General features: G+C 35.5%; 1 protein-coding gene across 1 annotated transcript in view; it reads left to right on the top strand.

Annotated features, from left to right (window-relative positions):
- EXOC2 (exocyst complex component 2) overlaps window positions 1-14,451 on the top strand; it is a 126,689-nt gene that overhangs the window by 49,789 nt on the left and 62,449 nt on the right. The window contains exons 9-12 of the mRNA XM_030944161.1: window positions 615-760; window positions 858-939; window positions 1,431-1,533; window positions 4,513-4,631. Of these exons, the coding sequence (XP_030800021.1) occupies window positions 615-760; window positions 858-939; window positions 1,431-1,533; window positions 4,513-4,631 (450 nt within the window). The remainder of the gene's footprint in view (window positions 1-614; window positions 761-857; window positions 940-1,430; window positions 1,534-4,512; window positions 4,632-14,451) is intronic.

Below are 14,451 nucleotides of genomic sequence, written 5' to 3'. Positions count from 1 at the left end.
GCCAGTAAGAGTTTTAATGCAATGTGAAGACAATTTCTATTAATTCTGTTACAGTGACCAGCTAGTTAGACTTTTTTAGTCATGACGTTGTCTTTGTCTTGACCATCGGTACTTTTAAGTGGCTCAAATATTGTTAATAATTTTTAAGACTTGACTTAAAAACATTAAACATTTTTTTGCAAAACCCAGTGATAACTTTAGAAGCTCTGACATTAATTACCAAAATGTAATTATACTTATTTTAAATGTAAAGCTTTCTATGGCTTTTTCTATATCCTGAGATGCATAATTTGGTTGTAAAATGTACATCTGGAGCCAAAGCAAACTATAAAATATCTGCAGCAAAGCTAAGCATTTGAAATTAGGAAAGAGTGATTGTTTTTAATCGCACAGGGGTCTTACCACATTAAAATGCTAAGTGGTTCACTTTGAAATAGAATTTCAGCTGTTGTAAAATGTTAACACAGTTGAACAAAAAAGTATGAAAATCAGCAATAATTAGTCATTTGCTCTAAAAACACCTTGAATAACTCATTAAAATGAAGAAAATCTGTTTGTGATTTCAACTGATTACTTACTCTACTTTTTCTTACTGTCACCCTTTTTTGAAATAGGAGCCAGTAACACAGCAGATACCTTATTTCAAGAAGTGCTGGGTCGCAAGGACAAAGCTGATTCAACAAGAAACGCGCTTAATGTTCTTCAGCGCTTTAAATTTCTTTTCAATCTTCCCTTAAACATTGAAAGAAATATCCAAAAGGTATAATACTTTAAAAATAATTTTCTGTTTGCTGAAAGTAGCCTTTTGACACTGATCTTTTTCTTGACAAATGTAAATGCTTGGTTTTGTTTTTAAGGGCGATTATGATGTGGTTATTAATGACTACGAAAAAGCCAAGTCCCTCTTCGGAAAGACCGAGGTTCAAGTGTTCAAAAAATGTAAGATGCGGATTCTGTTATTTAATGGTTTCGGGTTTTTTAGCTTAAAGGCTAAAAAGCACACAGGAGGCCAAAGAGTTTTATGTGGTTTTGATACAGATTTTCATCCATACAAATTATGGATTTATGGTGTGAATTACTCTAGGCAATATATCTGGCAAGTTTTCTGAGTGAGGTATATACTGCAAAATGTGGAATCATGGCCAATTATATTTATTTATTTAGGCTTGGTATTACTGGACATAAAAAAAGATTACAGCAATTGAAATGTGACTGTAAGTATCTTTCTCACATATTGTTGAAGAGACTTGAAAGTCTAATTCTCTGGTTTTGTAAAACTGCCATGTATAATATGTTCAGATATGGCTTGTTATAAAATTATTTGTATTGGTTTCCACATTAGCTCCAAAAGTGTCTGATACCCTAGGAAAATAATGTAATTTTCAGTTCATTACACTGCTTAAGGATTTATTCCTGCTCCCTACTCCTAGATTATGCTGAAGTTGAAACCAGAATTGAAGCTTTACGAGAACTTTTGTTGGATAAGCTGCTTGAAACTCCATCAACGTTGCATGATCAGAAACGTTATATAAGGTAATCATTTGCCTAGTGCCTTCATCAGACATGTGGTGTTAAATGTGTATTTAAATGTTTCCTAAATAGGGTAGTGACTAGTTTTACTATGGTTTAAATACTGATTTTAAAACTGTGAGTATTTTGAGACTTCATGATTATATAAATAATGGCAATGGAATGGTACTGGATTGTTTATTGAAAGACTGGAAACCAGTTCTTGATTGAGACCAATTTAATGCAGCATAATTGAGATCTGAATTTAATTTTTTAAATCTTTAAGGCCTGTTGAGATTTTGTTGCATTCTCTAAACCCACGTATTGCAAGCTGTGTTTGAAATGACCAGTCCTAGTCTGCATACCTCAAAATAGATTCCTTATTAACTTGTCTTACACTTCAGTTTGACTTGACGTTGAAATGGAATCATCCTGAGTCAGATGACAGGGAGGCTTTAATCCAGACTGTTCTGTTGTTTGAAAGTGATATTGGCTCTTTTATTGCTCAGGCTTACCAATGAAGTTCCTTTGTATTTCATGAACATGAACCAGTTGCCCAGTTTTCATTAACATTTACAGATTATCTATTTTTCACAAAACTGATGTCTGTTGTAGGGCTGCTGAGATGATCTGATGTAGACTTCAACCTTTCAGTAGTTGGTGCCAAATTTTAGAGTGCTCTGGAACATTTGATGGCTTTATTTAGAAAGCTTCTGAGATTTGAATGCTACCAGGGTTACTAGTGTGTCTTGACAATCTCAGTGTTTTTACCAGTTATCGTAAAAGAAGCAGACCAAATGTGCTGTGCAGGAAGCATTTGTAAAATTCAGACACCTGCACAAGGTCTTCAGTGTTTTGTGTGTACACCAGGCCCAAGTGTGGTGTTGGTGTCCTAGCTCCCCTTGCATCATGTGAGTTTATGACTACAGTGACCTGTGTGCATTTATGCCGAGTGCTTCTCATTCTTCTGGATGCTCTGTAAATATTGCCTGTGCATTAGAATTGGTTTTTAAGATGAATTTTATGTCTGTGAATATGTCATTGGCTATTCCTTTTCTCTGTGACACTTGAAAACTTTAAAAAGCAGCTGCTTAACCTAAGCCAGGTCTTGGGACCTTGTCTAAGGGTTCTTTGAAAGACTTATAGTGGTACATGTGCTTGATTCTGTTTTTTTGTTTGAGGTTTCTTGTGAGATTTTTTTGGTTGCTTGTGTTTTATTGATTCTTGCTTGAGTTTTTGGGGTTGGTTGTTTTGGTTGATTATTTTTAAGGTGTTTTCTTTTCTAGCCACTTACCTTGAACTATTGAATCTTTAAAAATACCCCAGCTTATGTTAAAGCAGACTGTGTTAATGTAACAAAATGTATTCCACATGTAGAAGTATAATAAAGAAGAGCAGGGAGTGGATGAATGCGGAATAATTCAGTTCTAATTAATCAACAGAATCCCAGCCTACAAAATTGTTAAATTATTTTCAGTACTCCAAGTATACATGGGTATATTAGTGTAAATTTTCTGAATGCAAGGTATGAAGTAAATTTTCTTCAGGGGACTTAAGCAAAAATGAAACTAACAAAATCCAAATTGTAAAATAGTTTCCATAAATCCTACCCTTTTTATGAGGGTTTTTTCTTCCTTGATACACTTGTTTTGTATGTCTCTGAAGTTGAAGGCTGACCAAGACCTAAGAAACGACCTACTGTCATTTTCTCCTTCAGATATTTAATGTTTATAATTAGGCCTCAATTCAATATTTTCCTCTCATTGTATTAGGATATTCACACTGTTAATTATTTTATACTGTTGAGAAATAGTTTACCATAGCACTTAGCATCCAAGTAGATGTATGTATTTCAAGACCAGTGGTAATTCTTTTTTCCAGTTTTGTGCCTAAGACTAAAGACCCTCATAACATTAAAAAGGACTTAAGCTCATAATTTATAAATGTCACCCTGTCAAAATGGTTAGTTGTGTAATTTTCTCATCCATCCAACCAGTCCTACTTTGACAGTTTATTTTTTCTTCAAGTGCTGCAGACTTTCGTCAAAGAAGGCAGAATTCAACCTAGTCCTAATTAACGTTAGGTACGATTGTAGTAAAACAGCTTTTGTGAGGGAGTAAACATTCCCTGTGCTGCTTAAGATAATTTATCAGTATAGTTCACCTTAAGCATCTTGACTTTTTTAATCTGTCCCAAGGCTCATTAATGCAAAATCTAAGAGTGCCTCGAACAGTAGAGCAGCCAGCACTTTTTGAAAATACTCTTTTAGAAGTGCTGTTGTCAGATAGTCTTGAATAACGTACATGAGACTACATTCTTTTTGTGTTCTCTTCGAAATCGCAACAGCCGGCTTCTAATACTCCTCTCTCCCTAAAGACAGACAGTATTTTGCTTCTGCAATTTAGAAGCCACAATCCTTTTTGTTATCTCCCCCACTTTTTTTTTTTCAGACTGTACATGGACTAAAAAGCACTAGACCAAAATAAACAAAGAGACAGCCCAGGAGCTTGATTTACATATGTTTGTGCATGCATGTGCTAAAATTAATGAGCTGCCAGAAATTAATTCCTTCTCTAATTACTTGTTAAAATTACATGATGATACAATCATATAATATCAATAGGAAGAAAAACACTATATTTTATGTGCTTGAGATGCCATCACTGGTTTCCCTCAAATCTGAAGCACTAAACTGCAACCTTGTAGATAAAGAGTTTGGTTTCCTGCATACTTTACTAGAGACATAACTGGAAATACATACTAATATGATATTAAACGGTTTTTTATCTATAATTTTTTGGTGGAATTTTTCCTCACTAATTGAAGAAGGGCAAATGCAAAACTTCTGTTTGCAGTGGATGTGAGTGTATCTTAATACCTGTTCTTGAATTTTTAAACTTATGTAAAAAAAGTAAAAGTATTTCTTAGTACATGCTTGGTCTGTTTTAATGAGGCCTTCAGAGTGTCAAGTCAGAACTGTGATTTTTGGACTGGATTTTACAGATATCTTTCTGATCTTCATGCACCTGGGGACCCAGCTTGGCAGTGCATTGGTGCTCAACATCAGTGGATTCTGCAGCTCATGCACAACTGTAAGGAGAGCTATGTTAAAGAACAAAAAGGCAAGGATACATTTTAATTTTATCTTTATATATATGTATATATATACACATTGGCATTTAGGAATTTGTCATTGCCTTTTATTTTATTCTAGTGTATAGAAGATATTTCAGGTTTTCCGCATCAATTTAGATAGCTTTTTACAAAGCTGAATACTGACTTACTTTTTCTTTATTCTGTTATAAACACAAAACAGCAGTTGGAGTTTTCTTTTTGCTTAATTTATAACTTTTAAGCTCTTTACATGGGAAAAGCATTAAATTTCAATCATTTATCCATGGCGTACTGTTCGCTTGAAACATTTCTTTGAGGCCATATCAAGTTTGGATTGTTCTGTGAATTTGCTGGTTAGATTACTTGGTCACAAGATATTCTGTTAGTATATGGATATCTGGGATATTGGGGCACAGTGGAATTATGCTTAATTCCTTGACATGTAGTGAATGATACTATGGAGTCCTCCTCTTTGTGTGCAGTTTCAAAATTCAGATTGCACTGAATCTGCACAGACCTGTGAGCTGGACAAAGGGGATATTTAGGCAAAGTTATTATTTAGACCAATATGAATACATAGTTATATTCTGTCTTTGACAACGTTGCTCCTCAAAGAAATGTGTAGGTATTGCTTGCAGGTATGGCTGCAACTTAGCTACAAATTAACAAGATCTATCACATTGGCCTACATATAAAAAGCCTTCCAGCCGGTGGAAGGCTGCTGGCCTGACATTTCTAGTAGTAAAATCTGAAAACTGGATTTTCAAATTAGGAAATAGAAGCAGTACCTTGTTTCTTAAGAAGTCTTACAGAGTTTGCTGCCACTTCTGAAATGAATAGGCATATTGGAATCTGGCATCCCTTGGCTTACAGGTAACTCCCATGTTTAGTGTTAGTGCATGCATATCCCAAACCAAATAAGGTATTTTTTTCTGAGAAACCACAGCAGTTTTACTGAGTTGGAGCTGCTGTAGAAATGTGTTGTAAATTTTCTGCAGAGGCTTTAACTCTCTGTTGCACAGGTTGTGACGCGAGATAAGGAGTTCACAGGGTGCATCACTTGTGACAGCAGTGTCAGTAAGTTTTAGCTTAAAAGTGTGCACAGACCATTGTTGTTCAACTACACAGTATGAAGTGCTGTGGAACCAGCTGGAATGCCACACTGTTTTCCAGGCATCTTGGTCAAAATTTAGAATGTTTCCAAACCCCCCATCTTCTTTCCTTGTCAAAAGCCCTCGTGAGGCACTGCCACCTGCCTCACAACATTAAGTTACCAGGAGCAAAACTCACTTGTGAAAACAGCCATGGTTAATAATTCTAAGCTTCCTTCTTCTCTCACTTAAAAAATTTTGTATGGCCATTTTCCAGCTTTTTAGCGAGACAGATAGAGACATTATGATACTTAGTGCTTGACACTTTTTGTTTTAGTAGTCTATGTAATTTTGACATGCAGGCTCCAGTGAATGAGTGGAAAAAGTGTCTAAATTCCTGTATTTGTTTTGAAAAATCTCAACATGTTTGGTATTTTTGTTGCAACAAAACTGCTTACCTCGGCCATCATGTCAGAGGGGCCATTATGATACAGCTTTGTTTGACTCACAGAAGAGGGAAGTTAAATAACTTGAATGCCCAGCAAATGCAAGTATCAATAGTTAATATTTTGTGCACGTATGAAATAAATGCTAACAGCTCATCAAATGCAAATCATTTTTTTCCAGCCTTCTGTGTGGTGTTCCACTGGTAATAGTTTTTTGTACAGATTTTAAAATACTCAAGAATCAATCCTAGATGATTGAATTTCTCACTTAATATCTAGTAGGACAAAGGAAAGTTGCTGAGCATGATTTTAATTTTCCACAGACGTTTCATTTTGGCATACACCAGGTAGGAGACAGAAAAAAAGAGAATTCAGAAGGATTGGTTTTAACTGCCAAGTAGAGCAGTGCTGGTTGTGATCAGAGGCACAGCATGCATTTTAATCTACTTTAATAGGTGTGTGCTTTTCAAACAGGGAAGGTGTGGAGATTTGCTCAGTTTGGTTATGCAAGACTGTGGGATCTAATCAACTCAAACAAGTTAGAAATGTTTATATATTCGTAAATTCATAGGCCCTTTTTAAGATAAAATGATAATAAATTTTCAAACATTTAAGTCGTCCACTTAACACATGCTTCAAAAAAAGATGTACTTTTTTGTTTATCGAGCATTTGGAGGAAGAGATGGGTCATAAGACTGGTATTCTAATGAAAAGAATAGATTTCTGTTGTTTCTAGCAAATGGCAGTTTTCATATTATGATTGAGTCGAAACTTTTCAGCATAGTAAACTTAAACCTCAGTAGCAGATTGTATCTATTTTTACATTTCTGCAAAAATTTTCACCTTTCAGCTGAGCTTTTGCCAAAGTATTTTGCTACTATTTTATTAGTTTTGAAAGGAGAACTGTGCTCTGAGTCATTACACATGACTTCTACTACTTTAAATAGGTTTGGAATTAGACAAAGTCCCTGCTTTTCTTACCTGGATATGGTTGGGGTTTTTTAAAACCTTAGACATTCTGGACAGGATTTTTGCAGATGATTGTCAAACTGCAAATATTCTCAAAGAATTTATTTGCTGGCCATGATGTATTCAGGAAGGGAAGGCTTACACTGCAATTATTTGTTAAATAGGCTAAAACACAATCCCAAGCAAATTCAAGAACTTACTCCAAATTTAGTCACTAGTATAAGTCAACACTGTATTATATGGGACAAAATTTTTCCAGTTGTCTCCACACAACAATAAGGCTGACCCATTTGTCATTACAACTGAAATAATTTCATTTTCTAATATAGAAATAGCATCTTCTCCTGTTGTCTGTAAGAGATTTTGCCTTATCCAGGACAATAGTAATGGCAGTCAGGAAAAATCCCCAGTACTGACAAGAAGTCAGTCTAGTATTCTTGCATCCTCTCTAGGGTCCTTACCTGATGATTGCACTCTTGTTAATAATTTCCAAGGGTCTCCAAATTGAAGGACAAGAGTGAGCTAATTTAGATGCCAAGGTATTGGAATGTCCTATCAGAACTTTGTGTATTAAAGATATATTTATATGTTAAACATGTTTGTTTGACGTTGATACCTAAGTATGTATTTTTGATCTAAGTGTGAATCCTTCACTACTATCACAAGAATTCTTTAAAAAAAAAAACCTCTGGGCTTGTATATTACCATAGATGAACTCCGTTTTGTAAGAAATACTCAGCAATTGGAATTATGTCCTAGATGTGCAAAGTATCATCTAATATCATATCATGGTGCAATCTCTGACGCAACCTGAAAGAAGAAACCATGGCGAGTTTACATGACTGTAATGATCCTGGAGTTCTTTCTCATATTTTATTTCAGGGGTCAGCAGAAATCCTGTGTGTTTCCAATACTGTCTGTTTCCAGTTAATCCAACTTGTGTTAATATTATTTCCAAAAACTGAAAGAGCATATCCAGCTGTGCTAAGCTTTGTCAAATAATTGGCATTGTGACTTAAAAAGCTGACAACTGCCAACAGCAAATTGTTTAATTCAATCTTTCCTTTGATTTTAATAAACTTTGATCATCTATTATAATCTGATCATTAGTTAATTAGTTGCATTTATTTCAATGGGTGCAAGTAGGATGGGGAATTCTCTCAAGTCCTGTGTATGAAGTACTTCACAGCAGCATTTTGGAGTGTATTATTTCCCTTGAGGAATAACTCTGTATGTGTATGGATGTAGTGTTTCCCCTCAGTCTAAACAACCCTGTTGGTTTGCTGATTAATCTTGCATTATATAGATTAATGTTTCATTATGTGCTAAAATATGGCTGCTGTTACTCACCCATCATTGCCTTTAGCCTATCTGTTTCTTGCTATAGCAGACCTTCCTCATTTATGAGGCAAAAAAAATGCAGGCATGGGATATTCATATTATGAGAAACTGCTTGACTCCAAGCTCACGTGTTTTAAGGAGTGAGTGAAAGTGCAGATAAGAGAGCAGATCACAATTCCTCCTGTGCAGAAGTATAAGTAGCCAGGACAAAGAGACCAAACAGCCTTGCCAAAGGCATAGTGAGGCAGTACAGGGGATGCCAGAATCATTAAGCTCCCATGCTCCTGTCTTTGTATTAAGGCATTCTCCTGCTTCTCTGATGGTCAGATTCTTTCATTAAAGGTACAGCTGTAGATGTGGGACCCATGTGCAATTGGCCAGAGCTCTGGCTCTGCTTATGTAGTAGTGCTTCTAAATATATGGATTTATTGCATTAAATGGAAAACTTAAAATGCTGTCTGCCTTAATCATGGAATAGGCAGTTGTGCTCCTTTGTTGTTTTTGAAACTTTCTTTTATGGTTATGAAGTTTTCCTGAAGCATAGATGAATTAGTGTTATCTCTCTAATCATATCCCACTGTTCTGTCTACTGTGAGGACTTCAAGTAGGTAAAGCCAGTTTGCTGCTATTACTTAGTATGTAGATATCTTAAGGAGATGAATGAGACAGAAAAAAATGGAAAAAGAGTGGTTTTTTAAGCCATGAATATAAAGGTTACCGTGGTACAGCATATGCTCACCCAAAAGTGTGTTTATTAGATCTCTAGTAAAAAATATTTGAATGGTAAACTGATTTGTGCTGGTATTTTATGCCTTGTATTGGCTAAAGCCCAAATTGCTGCTTTTGACCTCTGATCTTATGATTTGTAGGGATCTAGGGACTTTCAGATCTGGTACCTGGATACTAAATGGTTTCCTTCAGTTAAGATTTTACGTATTTTTAAATTGCAACTATACTTGGCAATTTATTATTAAATCATAATTGTAGTTTTTCACTATGGTTTATGCTTCCCAGATTTGTTGGAGTGCAGGAAACATGGAGAACATAATGACATAAGATGACATGAAAATAAATGTAAATAAATGAGGTTTAGTTTAAAATTTTCCTGAGGCACTGGGCAGATAGCCAAAAGGAGTTAAGCAATGGGATTCTTAATGCAAGTATAAGGGATAGAAGCTGTGGAGGTTAAGACTATTTTCTGTGTGGCCAGTGGTTATTTGCTTAGACTTTAATAGTGGCTTAGTAGGTTTCATGATCCTTTGAACTAAAATGGGTATGGACTGCCATCAGTTATCATTAAACTGGCTGGGAAATCTTTAATTTCTTAACAGGTTGTTGCAAGCTTTGTCAAGTCTCACTCGTACAAATTCTTTTTAAAACCATTTTTGCCAATACCTTTGATGGTGATTCTTTGAGTGACCTAAATCACTCATCTGTGATGCAAATCTTTGAGATTTCATGTAATATTATTGAAAATAAACTACCTGTTAATAGCTAACCTGATTAGAAACTAAAGCTGTAAATGGAAACACTGACATGGTTGTAGTGTGATCTTTCTGCTGCCCTTTGATTTGCAAAATATATAATACACAACCTATTAAACTTCCCAATGTAGAGCTAGCTCTCCAAACAAGAGTATGATAGTACAGTCTCTGTGATTTTTTTTTTAATTATTATAATTTTTTTTAGTTCTTATTGTGGAAAAAAACTATAATTTTTGCAGCACTGAGTATGATGCTCAGCTCTCCAAATATTGTAAAAAATTCTGCAGGGTTTTTGTATGCCAGAGTAACAGCAGCTGTACTTGGTGTGAAAGAGAGAAATGGATGCTTTGACAATGTTGCTCTTTTTTTCTGTGCCACACTGAGATTCTATTCACCTTGCAATGAATGATCCATCTTTGTTAGATCAGACAGGCCGGCAAGGCTTGTGTCAAAAGGGCCTTTTCAATTTGTTATCCTAGCAGCTGGTTCTCTTCCATTGCCTTTGCTTACTGTACATCTGGAAGAAGAATTCTTGCAGCTGGGAGCCATTTCATGTCTAAACCACATCCCCTGTCCATAGCAGAAATACCCTTTTGACAGCAGATGTCAAGCAAACCCTTAATGGGTTATTAATTAAAAAAAAAAAAAAGTGAGAGAGAATAAAAATTGATCAGTACAAAAATGGATAGCAGACTCATTTTCCTCCCTTGCTACCTGTATTTGTAAGTTTGCTGTAATTTAGAAATTTTAGTAGAATCCAGCATGTTCAGAAGTTCAGGAGACATTCTTATTTTATGTAATACTTTAAATAATATTAAAGTACTATAAAGAGAGTAACTGTTGGGATTAAGAAGCAACACAGGTAGCTTAAAACCAAAGTTTTAAAGATTATTATGAATGAAGATAGATTGAAACTCTTCAGTGGCCAGAATTTTACCTTTGTGTCCGCTCCAGTCTTCAGTACTTTTTCAGGAGGAAAAGTGAGTTCTTCCAGAAATGCTGATGATCTTAATGTCTATTGGAGCTAGTAAAATGGAGTAATCTTTATTTATCTGCTGAACTTGAACGCTTTGCTCTTGTTTCTGAATTTTTTTGGTCTGAAGGGCTGACAATAAGGCATATCCTTAGGCTGTGGAATACTTAGAACACCACTAGAATAGGCCCAGTTACCCTTACTGTAGAAAACTGAAAAGCAGTTTCATTATAAACACATTTACAGTAATTAAGACTAGCCTTAAGATTTTAAAAAGCATTCATTTCTAAATATCTCCCAAAACCAATTTTTTCTATCAATTTTAATCTTCCATGCTCATCTCTTTTCTAGAAAAACAATCCGTTTTCTTCTTGATCACTATAAAATATAAGGTGAGAAAGAAAAAGTATTTAAGAAAAAGAGTAAAATGCTATTCATCTGCTGAATAATAATAATAAATCTTATTCATCTGCTGAGCAGGTTAATTTTTCAGTAGTTTCTCCTACTCGCCTAATTTCTTGTCTAGCCAAATGGAAATTCTCACTGTGGTGTCCTTGAAAGGAATCTTATCCTGGTTGTGTCAGTGCGGGCTCCGGGCACTGTGTGTTTGGTCAACAAGCAACAGTGGGTGGTCAGGCTGTAGCACAGGACAAGGGCCCGCTGTGCACAGGAAAAACTGTTCAAAGGTGTTTGAGGCTGGTGAGGAAGTCTGCCGCCCTTCTGAGAGTCAGGAGGCTGCAGATCAGCCTTCCCTCGCTATTGTAGCCTGTGAGAAAATTCACTGTAAAATACAGAATGGGTGAGAAAACACAGTAGCTGTGTTCACCTGCTTGCACATCTTGTAGGGTCTTCTTTTTTAATTAATCTTGCTCACAAACATCATGTTTGTGTTGTATGTACATGTAGGTGTTGTATAGGAGCAAGTCTGTGTAATGACTGACATTTGACTTAACATGGAAAATCTCACTGAAAAATTACTTAACCTAAGGTTGGTCACTTGTTAACAATTTTCACTGTCCCTGAAGGAAGTAATGGCACAATATTAATCCCCTCATCACCAGTAGCTTTTGTAAAAATCTCTACTGGAAGTCATGTAATTGATGCACTGGGCTGGCAGAATTGCAGAGGGAATTGCTGAGGCTGGATTATTGAGGGAGGTGAGAGATGTGCAACTCCTTCAAGAAACCTCTGCCTGCCAGACTCAGAGAGGGGGGAAAACCTAGGCAGTTGTGGAGCAATGGACATTGCAGAACAATTTTTACACTCAGTTTGGTAATAATTTAGGAATATGAAGGTAAAACGACTTTTAAAATTTTAAATCATTGACTGGTTTGTATATCATGGAAAAATTTATTTTAGGCAAATTTCATGTCAGTTGTCTATTTAATGGAGGTTGTAATGCCCCGCTTGCTGATAGCTTGCAGGTAACAATCCAAAAAATGGGGTTAAGGTTTGTGCTGTACTGTTTGTTTGGTAGTGTCGAAACCTATAGTATGATAAACCTTCAGTGCAGGTGGCTTTTGATGTACAGAGAGTTAGAGAAATAATATCAAAAAGAATTGTACTTTTACTGTGTTCTTTAGATTCTTGTTTTGGTGAGATCTTACTGCACTAGAACAGAAGAGGAGTGAACAAAACCACTGAAATATTTTTATTTCACGTAGCCTCTAAATGCGCACCTTCAAAATGTCTGTGCACAAAAAGTTGAAACCCATTAAAACCCTTTAAAAATAAAATTAAAGCAGTACTGGGATCCTTAAAACTTCATATTTGTTCTTCTCATGATTATATAGTTGCAAATGTAGTAAGCTGTTAATTATACTTCTCTTTTGTCATTACTGGTGGGTAGGAGAAGATAATGTAGTATTTTTTTATCCTGCATTTCCTTGGTTAAATATACACTTGGCACTGGATATGCTCCGTGTAGATGCGGCATTTTGGAAAAAAGTACTTTTGTACCTTCAAAGATGCAATGTATTTTTTAGAAGTAAGTATCTACCGGGAATATTTTTGCATGTTGTTTATACTTCTTGAAACCTGTTAGCACAGTAAAATGTTAATTTCTCAAAACTCTCAATTGTTGCTGTCCTACATTCAGGATCTAGGAATGTAAAAATAGTACACAAATCAAATACTGAGTGGGCAGTAAATTAGTATTTGGTTAGTTTATTTAGGTTTATAAATATTATTGTCTGCAGTCCATACTACTATTAATTCTTTGTATTGCATTACGCTGCTAAATTTAAGCTGCTGGCTCCAGAGAGGGAACGACTTGGGATAGAAGAAAAATTGTTTGTAAGTTAGCTCTCACTGTTTTTTACAAGATTTATGTGTTAGTGTGCAGTCTTCATGCGCTATCTTCTGGTAGGGTGAGAGCAAGATCAGCTTTGCTAATGTAGTCCAGATGTTTATTAGTCCTGAGGGTATATGTGCTGTTGTAGTTCCCTGCTGCTGTGTAACCAATTAAGAAATTAGTTCATGTTAAACTTTCTTTTCCTGGTACGCCAGCAAACTGATGATGTGGTTTTTCTGGTGGAACAAGAGAGTATTCTTTACATGTTTTCTGTTACGTGGTGAATGTATAAACCATTCAGGCTGCATGGGCTTAGTGCATCAGCAGCAATACAGTTACCTCGAGCAAGTGATTTTAATTGAGCTAATTCACATTAAGGTGTTTTGGTGAGTGTCTGTTTTTCTTAATTCTGAGGTTTAATTGGCACTGTCATGTTTAGAGACCATCTGTTTACAAGGCATTCTTTATATTAACACGCTGTCTGAAATCTGAGAACTTAAATTGTATGCAGAGAGATCAGAGGAAATTTTTTGTTGTATTTTTTGTGAAAATAATGCTGCTACATTCTTGACAGTGTTTTTTTACATTTTTTAATAAAATATATTTTAAATAGCAATGCCTGTGACAATTTTGACTTAGCCTTCTTGACATACTTTCTTTTTTTTTCCAAAAAAAATGCAAATATGTTCAATCTCACTCAAATGTTCCTGAAATCCCAGGAATTGTGTGAGACTTAAATTTTCTCAGGGTCTCCTACAAATTTCTTTCTATTCAGTGTAGAATTTCTGTAAGATAATGATTTGTTTGTTTTTTTTAATCTGAAGAGGAATTCATTTGTTTTGGTTTTATTTAATTCTGTAAGATGGCTGGGTTGTTTTCCTGGATGCTGTTTACTGCAGAGCTATGGTTTTTTGCTTTCTCATTATTGTGCATTTTTAGTTCTTTCAAAAGGAAAAATCTTTCCACAAATTCTTGTTCAAACTCTTCAACAAGATCTACATACTGTAGATCTTGTCTGTGGTGACAGTGGATAATACACTTAAATCACTGCAGCAGATTCTGTGTTGCTGAAAACTCATCAGTTTTAAAGCTGTTGTAAAGATGAGCTGTGTTTAATAAGTGGTGTAGGAGTTACACAGTGAACAGAATCATAGCACAGCCTGAAGACAGGGAGGCTGAGTCCACTGAGTCAGTTAATGCAGTGTGTCAGTCACAATGGTGAATGATGTAG

The sequence above is a fragment of the Camarhynchus parvulus genome, chromosome 2, assembly GCF_901933205.1.
Source record: "Camarhynchus parvulus chromosome 2, STF_HiC, whole genome shotgun sequence".
NCBI lineage: Eukaryota > Metazoa > Chordata > Aves > Passeriformes > Thraupidae > Camarhynchus > Camarhynchus parvulus.
The sequence above is the reverse complement of the archived record's forward strand: the minus strand, read 5'-3'. Positions and strand labels throughout refer to the sequence as shown.